A 19,817-nucleotide genomic window follows, 5' to 3' on the forward strand; every position below is an offset into this window, starting at 1 on the left:
AGATTCTATGTAAATAACAAATACAGTAATAGCATTATTGTATTTTTCAAAAGTCATCTGGTTCGATTTTCTTGTAATATTTAAGTAAAATGTTGACCAATCAGAGTCTCAACTCTGCGTCAGCCTTCTGCTCTCTTTCTTTGACTAATCACCGCTTTGAATGTGTCTAACGTGTTGTGACGTGTTCTATTGTCTCATGACGAGCCTTCCCTAGATAATCGAACAAGCTTATCTCAAACATCATTTCTACACTCTCAGATATAAACCAATATCAGCACCCTTCAATCTGTTCCATACAATTCTCCACAACATTTCGATAAAACACAACATAGTTCGGCGGTTACACAATCTTTCCAACATCTCTGATCACATCGTTTTTGTGTTTGATTCCTGCAACGTTTGAGGAAAATACCAGACATGGCATCCAAAGTTTATGAGCGAACTCTTGAGGAAACTCCAACATGGGCTGTTGCAGTTGTGTGTTTTGTGCTGCTTGCTGTTTCAATCGCCATAGAACATCTTATTCATGGTATTGGAAAGGTAAGCTTCGCAGAGTTTATTCATTTCGTGTTTCAAGAAGCTGAGATTAATGTTTAAGGCTTAGAGAACATCAAAGTAAGTTATTTTTATAGTAGAAATCCATGGATGATAGATGAAAATCTGAGACTAATGAGGTAGATGATCGAAATGAGATTATTATTTCCATGAATTCATTTAAACCCCACAAAACCAGAAACCGACAATCCAACACTCTCTTCACGTCGAAAGATAGACATTTCGTTGTAAACATTGGGTGTCCAATAGTTACTCGACAACGGTGAAAACAAAAATACCTACTTAAAACTCGTTAGAATAGACTCTAATTATACCTTTGATATCATATTAGAACGTGAGTTTAAGCCTAGACCAACCCATAAAACCGGCTTGTAAGATAAAGTTTACATCTTATTTATATCTTATTTATATGTTATAACTTAGTTTATCTCTAATCGATGTGAGACTTCCAACCATATAAACAGAGAGGTGGTTGATTATTTTTAAAACATGTTATATTTGATCCTTTGTATGAGATTCAATACTCATATTTTATGTTTTACAGTGGTTTAAGAAGAAACGAAAAAATGCTCTATTCGAAGCGTTGGAGAAGGTCAAAGGAGGTACTTATGATCTTCTTTACAATTTCATTGCTTAATTCTTTCAACTGAGTTATGTTTGTCAGACCCTTTTCCGATAAATGAATTAAAAATTGTTGAATTTACACAATGTGTTTGAGTTTCTAATTGAAGAAAGTTTTCTTTGACATTACTGTGTTCAGAGCTTATGGTGCTAGGATTCATATCCTTGCTCTTAAGTGTTTTGCAAGATCAAATTTCAAAGATCTGCGTGTCGAAACATGTTGCATCCACGTGGCATCCTTGTGAGAACCCAAAGTCCTCAACTACTACATCTGAGGATGAATCTGAGGACATTCAGATAAATTATAGGAAACTGCTACAACTTTATGACTCTATACCAAGGCGTGTTCTCGCGACAAAAGGTTACGACAAGTGCGCTGAAAAGGCAAGTTCAGCAACTTCACTTGTTCTAATTTTGTTGAAAAATATTCTTTTGAAATACTTAAATCTTTTACGGTATTTTGATATTGGTGCACATCGACTAGAGATGAGGTTATTTAAGTGTATATAAGTAGGTGTAAACTTTACTTTACAAGTTGATTTTGTGAGATTGAGTTAGGCTTAAACTCCTAGAGCCTATCCTAGCGATTTCTGTTGTTGTTGGGCATATTGTTCCACCCGCTATCAAACTGCTATTAGACCATCCATTAAAAAGTCTAATCCCACGCTTGAAATGTATATACCTCGTGAAAGAGGTGTATTGGAAGTCCCACATCAACTAGAGATAAAATCATTTAAGTGTATATAAGTGGATTCAACACTTAGTTTTATGAGGTTGAGTTAGACTTTATCTCTACTTCTAACAATTATCTTTATCTATTTTCTCTCTCTTCTTTCTTAAAAAAATATAAAAAAACTTATATTTTATAATATTTTATTTTTATATTTTGTATTTAATATAAAAGTATATCATTATATTATTATTTTATTTTGTTTCTTCGTTTTAAATCAATAAAAACTTGTCTATATCTGATATAGGGACCAAACATGTTTTGTCTGACACCCTTATCACCATAACATAAGAAGTTACAGTAAAAGGTGTGCTACCATGTAAAATAATATTCTATAGGCATCCACCGACTAAGGAAAATTATTAGGTTGTGGTTCTCGTTCACAATAGTTTTCTCATGACAATCAATGATAAATATAATTTATTGAATTTTTTGTATGTTGAAAAATCTAATACATGTGTATGTTTTTCAATTTAAAACCTGTATTTAAAGTTACTTATATTAGTTTCTCTTATGACAAAGTTTTCAAATATGTCGTGAATACAACTCATATTCAAACATGCACATCAATGTTGATCATATCATAAAAAAACATATAATATAATGATCTCATACTCTTAAGAATATCTCTTTGCTAAAATCGAAAGAGAGAGAAATAAAAATATTAGAAATAAACATTGATATATTTATGGTTTTGATGGGTAATTTTTGATTTACAGGGAAAAGTTGCTTTTGTTTCAGCATATGGGATTCACCAGCTGCATATATTCATCTTTGTGTTAGCAATATTTCATATCCTACAGTGCATAATAACACTGGGTTTGGGAAGAACCAAGGTATTTTGACTTCAGAATGCTAAGGTTGTTCTTTGTGTTTTTCTCTCTCTAAATTCTTGGTTTGGTTTTTAATGCATGCAGATGAGAAAATGGAGGGCATGGGAAAATGAAACCAAGACCATTGAATATCAATTTTACAACGGTAAGAGCTCCATGAATTCCTCATTTCAACTACCAACTAATGTCAATGATGTATCTATACTTAATTAATAATTGAATCTTGCATATTTGATATCGTGGAGGTTGACTTTCTATTGCTTTGGTATGACTTTAAGGCTATTTTGTATTAAAAACACTAACACAATTTTCCTTTTTATATTACATTAATTATTCCGTAACAGCTCAAATTTATATAATTTTACTGACTAATTTGGATTTGTTACTTATTTATTTCAACTTAGTTAAATATCACGTAGTAAAGGTAATACATATATATTATTTTTTAATTTATTACAAATTTGTATACTATCGCTTCTATTCTGACAATCTTTAACATAGGAATCCATTTCAAAATACAAATACATTAATAAAATAATGTCATTCTTGTTTAAGTATAATAAAGACGTCATGATTATCTCCCTGTTATTTATATTATTTTATTGTAAATAATGACTTACTCTTATATTCTTTTGTGCTTTTAAAAATGAATAATTATGAAAGTCTTTAAAATTAAGAAAAAAAAATGATCGTATAATATTTTTGTAGACTATACTAGTGCACCTATTATTTATTCTAGTAATTTTATATCCAAGACGAATAATTAAATAATATAATGTAGTAGCCATATATATTGATATTGGTTTGAAATACTTCTTAAAGGTAAATAATAATGTTTATATTTGTTTGGGCCATTTATATTATATGGTCCATCTGACTGTGCCGTATATATAAATGTGTACATATTACAGATCCTGAGAGGTTCAGATTTGCAAGGGACACAACATTTGGAAGAAGACACTTGAGTCCTTGGAGTCAGTCAACAATTTCCTTATCCATTGTAAGAACACATTTATATAAGAATAATACTAAAGATAAAATAGTTTAAAAATATAAAATTTTGACGTTTTCTAAAGAAGAAGAGAGTAAAAAATAAATAAGAATAATGTCAAATAAATGTAAAAAATTTATGTGTGTTAAAGAATCATTTCTTTATATAAATGAATATCTGAATATGCTAATAAAATTTCTAACAATTTATTAGCCATTTTTTCCAATGGCCTTTCCAATTTTTTTTAATTTGAAGTGTGTAATTAATTACTATTTGACACGTAAACAAATTAATTTTCATGTTTCTAACTATTTTATTTATACTCTGCTTGAACAGGTTAGCTTCTTCCGACAATTCTTTGGATCAGTCAACAAAGTGGATTATTTAACATTACGACATGGATTCATCACGGTGAGTTATATTTAAGAAAAATGTTCTGTAGCTTGTGATTTATCGATTTCAAATAAGCGAATCAATATAGTAACACGTAATCTATTATTAAATAATTATTAAAAGAGAATATAAATGTTAATAATTTTTTAATAATTTTTTGACAATAAATTATATATTATTATTTTATTGATTCGTATATTTAAAAAAGTTTAATCGTAAACTACTATATAGATTGTTATAAAAAAGTTGTCTACAAAAATTGTTAAAATTTTTTTCCTTCAAATTATATTTGAAATATTAATTCTGACAAAACTATTAGACACTTCATACCATTAGTATAATTATAAAAAACATATATATATATATATATTTATTTCAATCCACCACAATTTATATTTTTTATCAGTAAAATATTTGGTTAGAAATAATGTGTTTATTAATTAATAATTTCTTTTTCACCATTTGCGTCTTAAAAAATGGAAAGACTAAAATACTTGAGATTTTAGGCGCATCTGGCACCGGGAAGTGATGCAAGATTTGATTTCCAAAAGTACATCGAAAGATCACTTGAAGAGGATTTTAAAACTGTTGTGGGAATAAGGTATGAATATGTTCTGTTTTTTCTTGCTTTTATTAATTTACTCATCAATTTAAGCTTAATAATTTTTGTGACTTGCAGCCCAGTCATATGGTTCTTTGCGGTGCTATTCCTTCTGACAAATACTCATGGTAAGCCCTTTTGAAATTCATAAATCAATTTGAATAAATAAAATCTTTAATAAATTAGGGACTTTTTATTTCAAAGTTAAGGAGAAATTATTTTAGTAGAATTTAATTTTGACATTATAAACTTGTTTAAACATGTTCTCAGTAACCAAAGGCACTAGAACAAAATAAAACAGTTTTTTTCGAATTGTCATTGTTCCAGTTTATGTCACTATTGATAGTTTAAAATATTTGATCTGTCTGCAGGGTGGTATTCTTATTATTGGCTTCCATTCATCCCATTTATTGTAAGCACAAACTACTCATTATGTCAATGTTGTTGTTTTCTTGATGTATAAGAGCATAAATAACTGTGAAATTTAATGTAAATTTCACAGATAATCTTAATAGTGGGTGCTAAACTTCAAATGATAATAACAAAGATGGGACTGAGGATTACAGACAGAGGAGAAGTTGTCAAAGGTGCACCTCTGGTTGAACCAGGAGATGACCTGTTCTGGTTCAACCGTCCACGCCTCCTCCTCTTTTTGATTCATCTCGTGCTCTTTCAGGTAACAATTAAAACCATTTTCAATTTAAAATTTCAAAACATTGAGTTTGTCGGTGTTTTTTGTTGGAAATTCTACATCGAGTAGTGATAAGACCAATTTATAATATATAAGTGGGATGAAAACCTCACCTTACAAATCAGTTTTTTAGAGTTGAGTTAGGTTTAAAGTCAATTAAAACATTTTCAATTTAAAATTTCAAAATGTTGAGTTTGTCGGTGTATTTTTTTTGTTGGAAGTCTTATATCGACTAGTGATAGGGTTAATTTATATTATATAAGTGGATAAAAACCTCACCTTACAAGCCAGTTTTGTAGAGTTGAGTTAGGTTTAAAATCAATTAAAACATTTTCAATTTAAAATTTCAAAACATTGAGTTTGCCGGTATATTTTTGTTGGAAGTCCTAAATATAACTAGTGATAGTGCCAATTTATAATATATAAGTAGGATGAAAACCTTACCTTACAAGCTAGTTTTGTAGAGTTAAGTTAGGTTTAAAGTCCACTTTTTATTGTTTTGTCTGTTTAACTCTCTTATTTTTATCTAATTTGAAACTTAGACTCATTATTTCTAATATTCTTCCTTATTCTTTCATCTAAAGATTATTGGATTTTGAAAATAGTTTAATTTGTTTGCTTCTATGTTGCAGAATGCTTTTCAGCTGGCATTTTTTTCTTGGAGTACTGTAAGTTTATCCATCTTCACCTATTATTTCTCTTGAATTTTAGCCTTAGTTTCTCTCTCTTTGGATATAACTACAACATTGAGGAAAATTTTCCATTCTTTAATACGTGCCTATGTTTCTCATTTTTCCTAACTTCTTAATTTCTATTTCAGTATGAATTCTCCCTACACTCTTGCTTCCACGAAACAACTGCAGATATTGTCATTAGACTTACAATGGGGTAAGTTTGCTTCTCTGATAAAAAGTTCACGTGACAATTGTTAATAGTAATAGTGTGAGGCTAAGTCCCACTTATAAGAAAACATGAGTATCATAAATTCATTATTTTAAGGTTGTTTTTGTTGAAAATAAAGTTAATTTTTTGGTTGGAAGTTCTATGTCGACTAGAGATAAGGTCAAATTATAATATATAAAGTGGATGTAAATCTCACCTTATAAGTTTATTTTGTAGAAATGAATTAGACTTAAAACACATTTTTTAATATGGTATCAGAGTCATGATTGGAGTCTATTCTAACCAGATCTATATGGGCATTCGTTGTCGGACCGCTATCCTCCACTTTCTAATATTCTTATATAATTAAACTCAGTTTAATATTATGTTTTTGTAATAAATTTTCTCGTCAAGACAATCACCAATATATAGACCTACCATTAATTCATTACATTATGTATAAACATAACAATGATGGTAATTTTGATTTGCAGGGTTATCATACAAGTTTTATGCAGCTATGTGACACTACCTCTATATGCTCTAGTCACACAGGTCTTACTTGCTAGAAAATCTATCCATGCATTCATATTTTTTGTTTGAAAAAACTATATAATCATCCACTGGTTTCATAATGTTTTGCAGATGGGTTCAACCATGAAACCTACCATCTTCAATCAGAGAGTGGCATCAGCACTGAAGAACTGGCACAACACTGCCAAAAAGCAAGTAAAAAGCAGTAAGCCAACCACACCATTATCAAGCAGGCCATCAACGCCAACCTATGGTATGTCTCCTATGCATCTGCTGCAAAAACACCTTGCTGGTAGAAGTGATAGTGCACAAACATCTCCTAGGACATCCAACTATGAAAATGAACAATGGGATATTGAAGGATCACCTTCCAAAAGCAACCATGCAGCTGGTGAAGAAACTCAAATGCAAGTTATGGAGTCAGGCTCAAGCTCAGCACCAGAATTGCCTACAAGCTCTCAGCTTGAAATCAGAGTTAGTTCATCAGAGTTTTCCTTTGAGAAGAGACATCTTGGTGCAGAGACGAGAAGTGAAGATGATAGTTTTTATTAAACACTTTAAATGTACAGCTTATGTACATATCAAAAATCCATTCTTTTGCATCAATGCAGAGTCATTTGGAGAGTGAGGCATAACCTTGTTGACGGAGCATTCGAGGATAGAGACTATGTTGAAGGCACAATTTGCTGTTGGAAAATCATGATGTCTACATATATATAACTGTACAAAACAGCAAAATATGTTCCCCTTCCAAACGCTAAGCCACTTAACTACTTTTAAGTGTATGTTTTGGACATATGAACAGAAAATTGTTTTTGAATCAATGCGATTTTACAAACTGATTCCAAGTAAATTTGTGTTTATAATAAATAACGACGTGATCTTTGTCTAAGTAAATTTGTGTTTATAATAAATAACGACGTGATCTTTGTCTGCATAATATATTATAAGTTAATTTTGATAGGTAATCCTGGTGTAAAAAACTTGTAACAGTATTGATTTTAAGTGTACAAGTATCAAAATGGAAAGGTTACTAACTTTAAGGTGTATTAGTTAGTATGACGTGATTTTTATTTTTTTGTATAACTTTTTATATGTGATTTGTTGTGTTTTAGAGATATGATTTTCAGAACTTTAATAGCTAAAGTTAATAGCTATGGCTTTTATATTTTAAATCTGATTCTTCTATTGCCAAAGGCGTTTCCAAACATGCTAAAAGTTGAGAAACACGTTCATTATTTTCCTCACCTCCATCATGTATGAAATATATTTCAATTTCAATTCAAATAAAGGAATTGGTTGTCGATATGTGTTAGACGCTCTAGTTAAAAGAGTCCAATGTTGAAATTCAATAGATGACTTGAACATCTATAGGTTGAGTTTTGATAATGTTTAATAATTGCAAAGAAGTTTCTTGGACATTCTAATATGTGTTTGTGCAATTGAACTGAAAAGATGCTCATAACTCGTCTATAGAAGATACATGCATGATTCATCTAATGCTTCATAACCCTATAAACAAAGCAATTTTGGACAACTTCTAGGTATCAAGAAGAAGCTATAAGGTAGCAAACCTAATGAAGGAAATATAGTGTTCTTGAAGGGAAGAAGAAAATATGATAAAAGATATATTGTCTAGTTTGTGCGGACAGAGCTCCTAGATGACCTATTTGATGTTTTTGTCATATACTACATACTTCACTAGAGTTGTTTGATAAAGAACTCATTTAATGGATTCATATCGCTCCATGAATCTTGATTGTCACTCCACTACAAAAATTGATGGTATTACCGAAGGTCAATATCCGTCCCTAAAGACTATATTGTCGTTGGAAATCCATTTTATCGACGGCTTACCGACGGTCTCAACTCCGTCGGAAAAAGCTTTGTCAGAAACCATTATCGGCGGATTATGTCCTTCGATATCCCTCGGTAATTACTGAAGGATTTATCCTTAGGTAATTACTGAAGGATATATCCTTCGGTATTTTCCGAAGGATATATCCTTCGGTAATTATCTAAGGATAATACTAGGGTAATTATTGAAGAATAAATCCTTCGGTAAATTTGTGTTTATAGTCCTGGCAGTTTCATTTTTATATCCCACTCAAAACAGTAACCTGCACAATACATTCACACTGCAGTTTGCAAAATTTATACAATCAAAGTAAACCTGCACAATTCAATACCAACATCCAACTCAAAATACAATCCAACGTTCACCAAGTGGAGTCAACTCCAATCAATCCAAACTCCAAACATATATATATATATATATATATATATATATATATATATATATATATAATGTCTAATGTCTAAAACCATGTAATTAATAAACTAAACAGAATTCCACAAACCAATATAGGACTAAATATAAAATTTTTCTTAGAAGGAAAAGAAGTAATAATAATGTGCAAAGTTATCCTATAAAATCTAATAGTCGTCATAATGTTCAGCCTGATGATTGTCTTCTTGTTCATTGTTTTGAGGCTCTGAAGATGGCTGGACAGATGGGGACTGGACTGATGGGGTCTGGACTGGTATGGGCTGGACATGTGTGGGTTGAACTTCAGTAGGCTGGACTGGTGTGGGCTGCGAATGAGAGGCCGGAGGCACTGCAGACTAAGGAAGCAATCTCATTACAGTGTTCTTTAAAATTGGTAAACTCTTGTCTGAGTTCACTATATTCTCGTTCACGTGTTTGAAGTTGCTGCGTCAGGGCATGAACGCTCTCATTAGGAGGTTGGGAGGAAGAAGAAGGTTGGTGCTTTAGACCACGATGATCTGCACTGTAATTTGCAGCCAATTGCCTTGCCCCATAGATTCTTCCTTTTTTCTTTCCACCAACAACATCAATCCAACACTGTGACCTGATATGGTCTTCGTCATCATCTGTAGGGTTTGAATTACTTTAGTGAGAACATGAAGGGATCTCTCTCAATGGAATGTCTATTCAGTGTGTGCAGCAATGGAATCACAGTGCATTACTTTGCATTTGTTTCACTTTAATTATGACTAGTAATATATAGGTATGAGAGATGATGCAGAGTACAAAGAGGGAAATTTGAGAGTTAGAAATAAGAGTAGAGAGTAGAGGAAGTATCTCTAGAGTATATATTCCAAGCATGTGACTTCTTTCACTACCCATTATGGTGCTTCCCTAGATTTGAAGGTATGGGTATCTTAAGAAGTGCACAAATCAAAAGATCACATAAAGAGAGTGAGAGTTAGATAAGTTGCAGAAAATAAAGACACACTTGTCTGGGACTTGCTGCAATTATTTTGTTGCCCAAATAATAACCTTTAGGCCTAAAAGAAAATGTCATTTTCTGTCATACAAGGACACACTTCCTGTTGCTATTTGAGTCCTTCTTTGGTGTTTTCCCTTTGGGCAATCATTCCAACCCACTCCATTATCTTCCATTTTCCATACCCATGAGGGTTTCTCAAGCCTCAATGTCTTGCACTCACTGTTCAATTTCCCTACCTACCTAAGGTTTCTCATCACAATTTGCATACAACTGTTTTCTCTGGTTCGAAAAGGTGTTCACTATTTTTGGTCCATAATTCCTTGTTTCACACTTTGTCCAAATTTGTTTGATGATGCTAAATGTGCCTAAAATGATTGCAACTTCTTTTCATCACAGATTTGCAAAATGAGTAGTTGAGTTACTCAAATTCTAGTTTAAAAAAAAACATGTACTGTCACATTCTGTTTTCAAAGGCTTTTGCACCGTGTCATTTGCTATGCTCTGTCCTAGGTCAAAAGTTATTCTTCTATAAGTCTTGAGAAATACTTGCATTCTAAATTTGTATTTCATCATATAATTATGTTTAATAATGCATGGAAAGTGGTTATGAAATGCTAATAAAAAGGTCTAAAGATAAGGATGATTTGCAGGGCAATGTGAGAGGGCAATGAAGGTTGTGAAAGAAGGTGGTAGTGTGTTGGCACTGACAGGTGGTGTTACTCCACCTGGTTTCAGATTTGTGGTTACTTCGAATGGAGGTGTTCTTAGGAAACTAAACCCTTACTTAGAAAGTGGAAAGGTGAAGGCAATCGTAGACCCCAAAGGTTCATTCTCCTTTGCTCAGCTTGCTGAAGCTTTCTCTTATCTAGAAACCAATAGAGCCACTGGAGATGTTTTATATATACACCTCATCCCCTGAATCAGACAAAAGGGATAGACAATTTTGCTATGTCCAGTAACTTAATATTCTATACTGATCACTTTTTTTTATGAATGGTAAATTAGATCTATTGCCACCAATTACTAGAACAAAACTAGGAAAGAACAAATATTAGTGGAATTGGGTAGGAAATCTACAAAAATATTTAAGCATCAATTATCTCTGTTTTGAAAATTGTAATTTCTTTCTTCTCATTATTTCCCTTGTTTTGTTGGCCAATGATTCTAATATACACAGCCAAGGAAGATGCATTGTGCCCCTTTTAACTGTGATAGGTACGATTCTAATCCTCAAACACTGGTGCAATCACTTATCCACTCACTCCACACACTTAATAATGCTCTATCCACACATTACAACTATCAATTCTCTATGCCAATTCCATTGTATCTGCCTTCCTAGCCTATCTTCCTCCCTTCAATCAAAGTGCTTGCATGTCAATCTAAATTTCTAAAAGTCACGTATCTGATCATGAGGCTGAAACAGATAAATCACTACATTTCTAAACAAATCCATCACATCAGTATCCATAACCCTATTTTTATACCCAAGAAATTCATGTAATGAAATATAAACAGTAAAAACCTAAACCAAAAAACATAGAATGAAGGTGCAATTGCAACTACTCGTGGAACAGTAAATGATATCACTCAAAATCTCAAAACCCAAACCAATACCAATTCCAGACAATGCATCCAATTATGTTACAATTTTATAATGTACGATTTTAAAAATCTAACCTTTAGGACAATCACAGCACTGTCTTTGACCTTCACCGGAGAAGTATTAGCGCCACCACATGCTCCACCTCCTCAACACCGGGTTTGAGCTTCTGAAATTTCAAGTGGAAGTCATAACCTTTTTCCTGATGTTTGACAGTTTTCCTAGGTTTGACACAATAATCACATATTCCACTCACTATATTCCAGAAATTGGGGAAAAAGACGAAGAAGGAACACTTACCACTGCCCGCCAACGAAGTCGGAGATGGATGGCACCGAACGAAGAAGCACTTTGATGGGAACACTCACACTCACATTCACGATGACGGAGGCTCTGTGAACAAAGAGGACCTCTCTGAAGGAAGACCACGAAGAGCACCTCTGTGAAGGAAGGGCACAATGGGTTTCGGAGAACAAGGGTTCAAAATCTTCATAAGGCTTCTAAAGGGTATGACCTCTTTCACAATAAGAGGGAAACTTTAATTTCATTTCTGACCCCTTTATCGGCGGCCCGAAGCCTTCGGTAATGACCGCTAAAAATATCACTTCCATTACCGGCACACATAATCCTTCAGTAATGACACACCCAAAGCTCCGCCGAAAGATCCTTCGGTAAAAGATTATTACCGGCGGACCAAAGTCCTTTGGTATATATCCGCCGGAAATCAACGCAATTCTTGTAGTCTCAGCAAAGTTGGTTTGGACTTGTTTCATGAAAGTGTTTTCTAATGACTCGTTTAAATAAGATCTTGTCTAGCTTGTATCATTTGGAGTACCTTGCTTGTACCACTTCGTTTGACATGTTATAGCCTTGGGCTTCTACACATGAAAGTTGCTTTGATGATTATCCTAAGCTAGATTCATGGACTTTTTTATTTAGTATAAAACTTATTCTAACTAAATATTCAACAAACAAACCTAAGTTTATCCCTTGGATTTTTGCATGAAATCTAGTTAAAATATGCCAATGTAGAAGTAAACAATGCATGCTAATAACTTTTAACCTTTACATTTGAAGAAGTCACCATAAAAATGCATGGGCAAAGTGCAATATGAGTAGCAATTAAATTTGTCCAAAATTGTAACAAATAGAGAGTACCAACAGGCTTCTTAATCATCCATTCCTTATCCAATAGTTTCTTCTACCTTGAACCATCACTTAACTATTTTTCCTTTTACTTTTCATTATTTCTTGTAGTACCTTTGACATGGAAAGCTAAATGTCTTGGGTTGATTCTCCTGTAATCTTTTCATTATGCGTCAATTTCAGCAATAGTATGAGAGTTATGGCATGCGTCCGTAGTGACCTCTTGTAGTGGGAGATGTTGTGCTTCCCTAGGTAAAATTAATAATCATTTTTGTTTATAATTTACATATTGTATAAGCTAAGTGATGAATAATTATTTTGTCCTATTCACTTAGCTTTCTAAACCAAATTCAATTAATCAATTATGCTTAATTTTTCATTATTTTCTCAGTTTTGCAAATGTGACCTTGAGATTTCTACACTGTCATTGTGTTTGCTGCCAACCTTTTTAATTTGTTGTTAATCAAGGATAGGAAGCATTGTATATGATCTAGATGCCAACCTGTTTTTAATCTGTGTTTAAATCAGTTCATTTTTGTTCACACAAATCTTTTCAACCCCCCCCCCAATTGTTTGATCATTTGGCTGAACCACTTTTGGTCCTTGAGAGACGACCTAAGAGTCACTTCTTACTATATATTGTACTTTAATTGCATATTAATTTAATTTGGGTACGACCTCAATCACTAACATTTAATTTGTCAGTTAGAAGCGACAAAGGAAGTTGTTCAACTCCAAGCTTCCCAGGAGATGACATGGACAACACTTGTCCATGTCAGCCATACATTGTACATCCTACCAAGACCATGCTAATGGCTCGTGGCACAGTCTTTGAGGCAACCACTATAGTTCATGTTATGGAGCTAGGAGAAGATGAGGTGAAGGTCATAGTCGATGAAATTGTCGTACTAGATGCGTTTGTTCTTGTGCCAACAGATGAGATTGTCATTGTGGTACAGACATTTCAGTCTTTCATCGCCTGACCTAGATATTTGGTTAGTTCTATTTCTCACCCCTCAGTATGGACTCCTATTATATACTTCTGAATTTTAAACTTAACTTCTTATTGACGTTAGAACATAACTATTTTTTCATGTAATAACAGATGGGTCGAGAGGAAAGTCTTACAACGAAGAATATTCATTAATTTGAGGACGACCCTTTTGGTGCGTTATACGAGCTTTCTAACATTATTGCAGATACGCCGATGATTATTTCATGGGATTCTACTATATTTCGAAGAGACTCAGAGATTCCATTGTACTGGCACAAGTAAGATGTTCAGGAGCTTGTGTCGGGGAGAGAAAAGGTTAATATTACTCTCGTTTAGTTGTGGATGATGTAAGTCTATGAGCACTTATTTATATAAAATTGATTTACCAAGTTACTTATATCAAATCATTTCTTGATTTCAGGTATATGTTTGGTGTAACTAACAAGATGGGGTTCAATGATGTATATGGGTTCATTGACCCCAAAATGATTCATGGAGAAAATAAATTTGATGACATCCAAAATTTTATCTAAAGATTTTATGCAAAATTTTTTTATATATAATTAGAAAAAAGTTTGCCCAAAATTAGTTCAAAAGAATATGTTGTCTCTGAATTATTTTAAAAGTAAAATATTTTTTAATAAACACAATTTTTATTTTTATTTTATTTTTTATATATTATTAATTAATTTTTTAAAAATATAATCATTAAAGATATAATCATTACTATTTTTTATAAAGTTATTATAATTTGTTTTTATATGTGAAGATTTTACTGTTAAGATCTAATTATTTCTAACTACTTTTATTATTTTTTTATATATTATTTACTTATTTTAACTAAGGAGACCACGTACCATTGTTAGGATTTTGAGATGGAGACGGAGATTTCTTCTACTAGAACGTTCCCTGATGACCTCATATCAGAAATTTTGTCATGACTTCCTGCGAAAAGTCTCATGCGATATAAGTGCTTCCAAGACATGAAATTCTCTTATCATCAATCCCTACTTTCTGGAATTGCACCATGAAAGATTCATTCTTGTTAGTATATTGAGGTTGTGAAAGGAGTAGTTGATAAGGTAGAGAAAATGTAGAGATAGTAGGATGTAGAAGTAGTAGTTGGAAGAAGTGTAGTAGTTGTCTTAGTTGTTGTAGATGTTGGCTTCTTATTTGGCTTGCTTACAAATGATCCAATCACCCCTATTTATACTAGTGACACCTCCTTAACCAATGGTTAGGATCTTGCCACCACAACATTAATCTAAGGGTCATTATTCATCTTCTAGAGTTTTCTAAAACATTCTTATAATTCTAAACTTATCTAGATAAATCTAATAGATAAGTATCCCTAGATATTTTTATACATCATTTTAGAATCCTTTTAAATAAGATATTTCTAGAATTCTATTTTCTAAGGTGCTTCTACATTCTTCTAGAATTTGTATTACACTTTAATAATTCTCTTCTCATAGCTAAGTGATGAAATCCAAACTTACATTACGAAATATTCATATGGCTCGTGCGTTTTCCGGGAAGGGAAGTTATTCTCGCAAGAGAGAAATAGATGGCGCCCGCAAGTGTTTCGATGTGGCAAAAGAACTTTCACGTCGTGCCGGCGGCGTTCCTCCTTTCCCGATCCACTCTTCTTCGATAATTTCGTTTTTGCAGACCTTCGGTATGCTCTCTATCTCCTTTCCCCGTTAATCTTGTTTTTCTATCAGCTGTTCCTACCACCCTCCTTTCTCCGTCAATAATCCCACAGTTCGCAGGTTGATTTTTTCTTTACATGTGATAATTTGATAATCATATATTTTCTTTTATAGGTAGAGATATAAACTTTTATAAAATTTTTTCAACATTATTGGATTCTTTCATTTTTATTATGTTATTTTGATTTGATTTTCACTCATTTGGCGCGTTTATTTTGTTATTTTTGAAATCGTGGCTATAAATCTTCTTGAAACAGATTTACAGGATTGTGTTTTTGGGTTTAGAGTTTTTGTAATTTTGTCTATTTTACTTGATTGGATGTATGGGTTTAATGGTAATATACTATTATTTTCTTAAAATTTGAAATTGTTTGTTTTAGTAATATAATATTATATTAAAAATGTCAGATTAAAATTAAGCGTCAGGCATGGGTGGCGACGCTCGATCTTTGAGTTCGGTGTTCTAAGATCTGTAAGAAATAATTAAATAGATAAATAATGGTAACAATTAAATGAAATAAAATAGTTTTGTACGAATGCGTATTAAAATTATTAGTGAATAAATAAATTAAGTCTTAGTTTTTAACAATTAAAGATATTGTTGATAGAATTTATATTTTCATAGAAAGAAAATAATTTATTTTATGGTTTTGGTGTGTTAAGTGTGTTATTTTAATTGTATAGAATTGATTATTATTGTAATATACTTGAAATATGTATTATATAGTTGTAATGGCATATATAATCCTAACGAAAGGAATTAGCTTGGTGGGTCCCAACATTTAATTTTAAACCAATGGGAAGGTTTACATTTACATGAGTTTAGTTTAGCTTGGTTGAGTGAAATTGGCAGAGGGTTTAATTCTCTTTTAATCTTGCCTTTAAGTGTACTTTCATTGAATGTGTCTTATTTATGTGTTTTATTTATTTATTTTATTTTTTATGCATTTTCGGTGGGACCCACGTTTGTAGTGTTGGAGAGGAGAGCGATACGTTGACAACTTTTTTTAACAATGTTTTGACAACGCCATGTGTTAGCGTTGTATTGGCCTATATAATTTTATTTTTTTAATTAAAAAACTTATTTGAAAAGGGATACTTTATGTTATTCCAAAAACACCCTCGCTCGTTTTCAGCCATTTTCTACTTCGAAGCACTCTCTTTTCATTTTAGGTTTTCGTTTTGCTTTGAAGCTCTCTCTCCATTTTAGCTTTTCATTTTCCTTTGAAGCTCTTTTCTCTGTCTATTTTTTGAAGGGGTAGAAGTGGTGAGCAATCTCTGTGGACGTTGAGGGATTTCCATCGTCGTTGGGTTTATATCTTGAGTTCGACATTATGCTTCTCACATCGTTGGGTGTGTATTTCGTCGAAGTTGTTACCTTTTTTATGTCATGGGTTCGTGTGGTGACATGGGTTTTTCGAACAAGATATGAACATTATCCTTATTCCGTATTCGTATTTAGGTTATGGATTATGGCATATGTCGGTCATCATTTTGCTTTTGGGGTTGGGATTTTTGGTTATTTGGTTTTGGGGGTTTGGATTTATGTTCGTGTTTTTGTATGAAAAAATGTTGGTTAAAAGCTCTTTTTGGTCCCAATTTTGGTTGGAAAAATTCGTTTTGGTCCCTGTGTTGATTTTGTGTTCAATTTGGTCCCAAAGAACGAATTTAATGTTCAATTTAGTCCTTTTCAGTAACTCCATTAAAATTCTTAACGACAACGTGTCCAGATGTGCAACTGTTGAGTAAGGTGTCATTTTATTGGGTGACATGGAGTGGTCAGTGGCATTTTAAGTTATTTTGATTTTTTTTATATCTTTTTCACTGGTTCATAGTTTTCTTCTTCACTGGATCTTAACAGCCTCCTCGTTCTTCTTCTTCTTCCCCTACGACCTCCACCACCACTGGGCAAAACCTTACCCACCTTGCCATCAGCCACCTAGCATCGCCGTTGTCCTTCATAAAGCACCACCAAAATTGTGCCCTCACCATCTTCATCGCGATAGAGAATCTTCCATGGCCATCTTCAAGAAGCTCCGCCGTTAGCCTTGCAACCTCCATCTACATCGCATCTTGATCAGAGAAATCTGCATAGTGGCACAAGCAGAACCTCCATCATCTCGCACATTCATCTTCATCACCTGCAAACCCATAAATCAGAAAATCCCAATTTCCATGGAACCCTAAATTGAGCCGTTGTTCAACCTTGCGAGTTCGTCTCCTCGCAATGGTACCTGCAACAAAACCCAGAAATCGTGAAGATGTGAGGTTGGACTTTCGACTTAGCCCATTGATAAAGATGGTTTTTTTTAGGGTTTCCCGTTTCTTCATCTCTCTTAATCTTTACACTTTTGTGGGTTTATCATTTTCTTGGGAAGGTGGAATTGTTGAAAGCTTGAGATAGATGCTTCTGTCTCAGGTTGCCATCCTTCAAAATTGTAGTAAAACTGGGAAGAAGATTGGGAAATAAAAACCCTAATTTAGAATCCACCCTCTTCAATTTATTCCCAAAATAAAAACCCTGATTAAGAAATTCAATTTAAAAAATTCTAACAGCTAAAAAGGACTCCCAGTCAGCAAAGAAATGACACATCACTCAGCAGTTGCACATCTGGACACGTTGTCGTTAAAAATTTTAACGGAGTTACTGAAAAGGATCAAATTGAACATTAAATTCGTTCTTTGGGACCAAATTGAACACAAAATCAACACAGGGACCAAAACGAATTTTTCCAACCAAAATTGGGACCAAAAAGAGCTTTTAACCAAAACTGTTTATTTTTTATTTTTTTGCAGTTATTGTTGGCAAGTTGAGGTGCGGTGAAGGTCGTCCCATCATGGAGCATGTGATTGGTGGCAAGTTTAAATTGGGATTAGGGAGCTCTATTTAGGTATGTTTATGTTTCTTTTCCCTTTTTATTTTGTTTTGTTTTGATGTTTCATACTGTACCGTTTTACGTTTCTATTGCTGTATAAAATGTTGAAGTTATATTTTGTCTCATGTTAGGTGTTAATATAAAAACTGGAGAGGAGGTGGTTGTTAAGCTGGTATGTTAATTTTCTTGAAGCTTTTGAACCTTTCTCTGTCTGGATGGCACACACATTTTTTTATATTGAAATCTGTCATGGATTTCTGGAGGGAGACTATAATGTCATGAATTATTTTTCTTGCACCAGGGAGGTATATGCATCATTTGGAGGACTTTAGTTGATGTTGAGAGGACATGCATCTCATTGTGTTAAGTTTTCACTTGATCAGAACTTACTAATAAGGAAGATTGGAAGTTGAAACTAATGGTGGTGTGGCCTGAAAAAGAAAGGCACCCTAACATTATGTTTTTACTGTATTTTTTCTATATTGGATAAAGTAATTTGCATGAACTATTTTTATGATGTTTCTCCAAAGTTAGTTTTTTTGCATAAGTAAATGTGTGTTTGAGATCATTGCAAAATTATATTATTTCAACGATTGATTATTCATATAATCGATCGTAATCAGAGTAAGTTTTTATTTGTGTAAACATTTGATTAATATAGAATTTTGTGCATATAATTATATGAATGAACTTTCACAAGTTTTACATGGGTGGATCGAAATAATCACATTTCTAAAATTTCACAATACACAAATGAATATTGATTTTGAGTTTTTAAAATATATTTAAAAAGTTAATATACTAATATTAATATATTTTAAAAATTCAATAGAAGGATAATAGACTCCTAAAACAATCACAACTTATTTATGTGCTGAAGCTTTTAATGGATTTTTCTAACTTTTACTCTTAAATTATAAAAGTGAAAAGATAAGAAAAAAAATTATTGACTAAATTATTAAGGTTTTATTTTATTTTTATTGATTTTGGTAGGGATGATTTTATTTAAATTATTATGAATATTTTTGTTATTATTATAAATCATTATTAGTTAGGATTTTTTAGGTAAATGTCATGTATGTTGTTTTACATATTAGGACCAAGTACACACTGGGGAGTGTCCCTACCAAAGCATGGGAGCAGCGTTGAACTTTTAGTACAAATTTCTGTTTTTCCACTGGTAAGTGATTACAGCCACTCTGTAATCAATTACACAAGCACATAAGTGTCAATCTAACTCTTCTTCACAGTAGCACTTGTATGAAATACTAACCAACCATGTCTAAACTAAAACAACATGTCCTTGGTCATGAAAATCAATCTTTTAACTCAACATCCTTCAAAAAAATCTCACCAACTTAGGACCAAGCAAGCATTGCAGAGCGCCTCTACCAGAGCATG

At 32.6% G+C, this 19,817-nt stretch overlaps 1 protein-coding gene and 2 long non-coding RNA genes across 5 annotated transcripts; 2 read left to right on the forward strand and 1 right to left on the reverse strand.

Annotated features, from left to right (window-relative positions):
• The first annotated feature begins 224 nt into the window (after positions 1 to 224).
• LOC106763630 (MLO-like protein 6) lies at positions 225 to 7,680 on the forward strand. Of its 2 annotated transcripts, XM_022785635.1 has the most exons (16): positions 225 to 540; positions 1,100 to 1,157; positions 1,316 to 1,560; positions 2,626 to 2,742; positions 2,824 to 2,884; positions 3,651 to 3,739; positions 4,067 to 4,141; positions 4,630 to 4,724; positions 4,803 to 4,852; positions 5,096 to 5,136; positions 5,227 to 5,400; positions 6,048 to 6,083; positions 6,236 to 6,303; positions 6,792 to 6,852; positions 6,943 to 7,305; positions 7,443 to 7,680. In XM_022785635.1, the coding sequence occupies exons 1-16, from the start codon at positions 418 to 420 to the stop codon at positions 7,464 to 7,466; spliced, it is 1,680 nt and encodes a 559-aa protein (XP_022641356.1). In that variant the 5' UTR covers positions 225 to 417; the 3' UTR covers positions 7,467 to 7,680. The 2 variants fall into 2 exon arrangements, with proteins under 2 accessions (XP_022641356.1, XP_014503285.1); XM_014647799.2 differs by having other exon boundaries at positions 235 to 540; positions 6,943 to 7,680.
• A 1,464-nt stretch (positions 7,681 to 9,144) lies between these two features.
• LOC106768597 lies at positions 9,145 to 12,470 on the reverse strand. Its single transcript, XR_001376260.2, has 3 exons — positions 11,989 to 12,470; positions 11,766 to 11,857; positions 9,145 to 9,726 (listed from the first exon to the last, which is right to left on the reverse strand). It is a non-coding gene; the product is annotated as an uncharacterized LOC106768597 (long non-coding RNA).
• Positions 12,471 to 15,282: 2,812 nt separating this feature from the next.
• On the forward strand, positions 15,283 to 18,975 carry LOC106768997. Of its 2 annotated transcripts, XR_002669439.1 has the most exons (5): positions 15,283 to 15,506; positions 16,797 to 16,893; positions 18,337 to 18,431; positions 18,548 to 18,588; positions 18,718 to 18,975. It is a non-coding gene; the product is annotated as an uncharacterized LOC106768997 (long non-coding RNA). The 2 variants fall into 2 exon arrangements; XR_001376296.2 differs by lacking the exon at positions 16,797 to 16,893.
• The last annotated feature ends 842 nt before the right edge of the window (positions 18,976 to 19,817 follow it).

This window comes from Vigna radiata, chromosome 1 (genome assembly GCF_000741045.1).
Source record: "Vigna radiata var. radiata cultivar VC1973A chromosome 1, Vradiata_ver6, whole genome shotgun sequence".
Classification (NCBI taxonomy): Eukaryota; Viridiplantae; Streptophyta; class Magnoliopsida; order Fabales; family Fabaceae; genus Vigna; species Vigna radiata.

Bases quoted from the DNA above. Each gene is read 5' to 3' on its own strand.
- LOC106763630 (XM_014647799.2), top strand. From the start codon at position 418: ATGGCATCCAAAGTTTATGAGCGAACTCTTGAGGAAACTCCAACATGG. The intron at 1,158-1,315 runs GTACTTATGATC...TACTGTGTTCAG, and splicing joins GTTGGAGAAGGTCAAAGGAG to AGCTTATGGTGCTAGGATTC. The intron at 1,561-2,625 runs GCAAGTTCAGCA...TTTGATTTACAG, and splicing joins ACGACAAGTGCGCTGAAAAG to GGAAAAGTTGCTTTTGTTTC.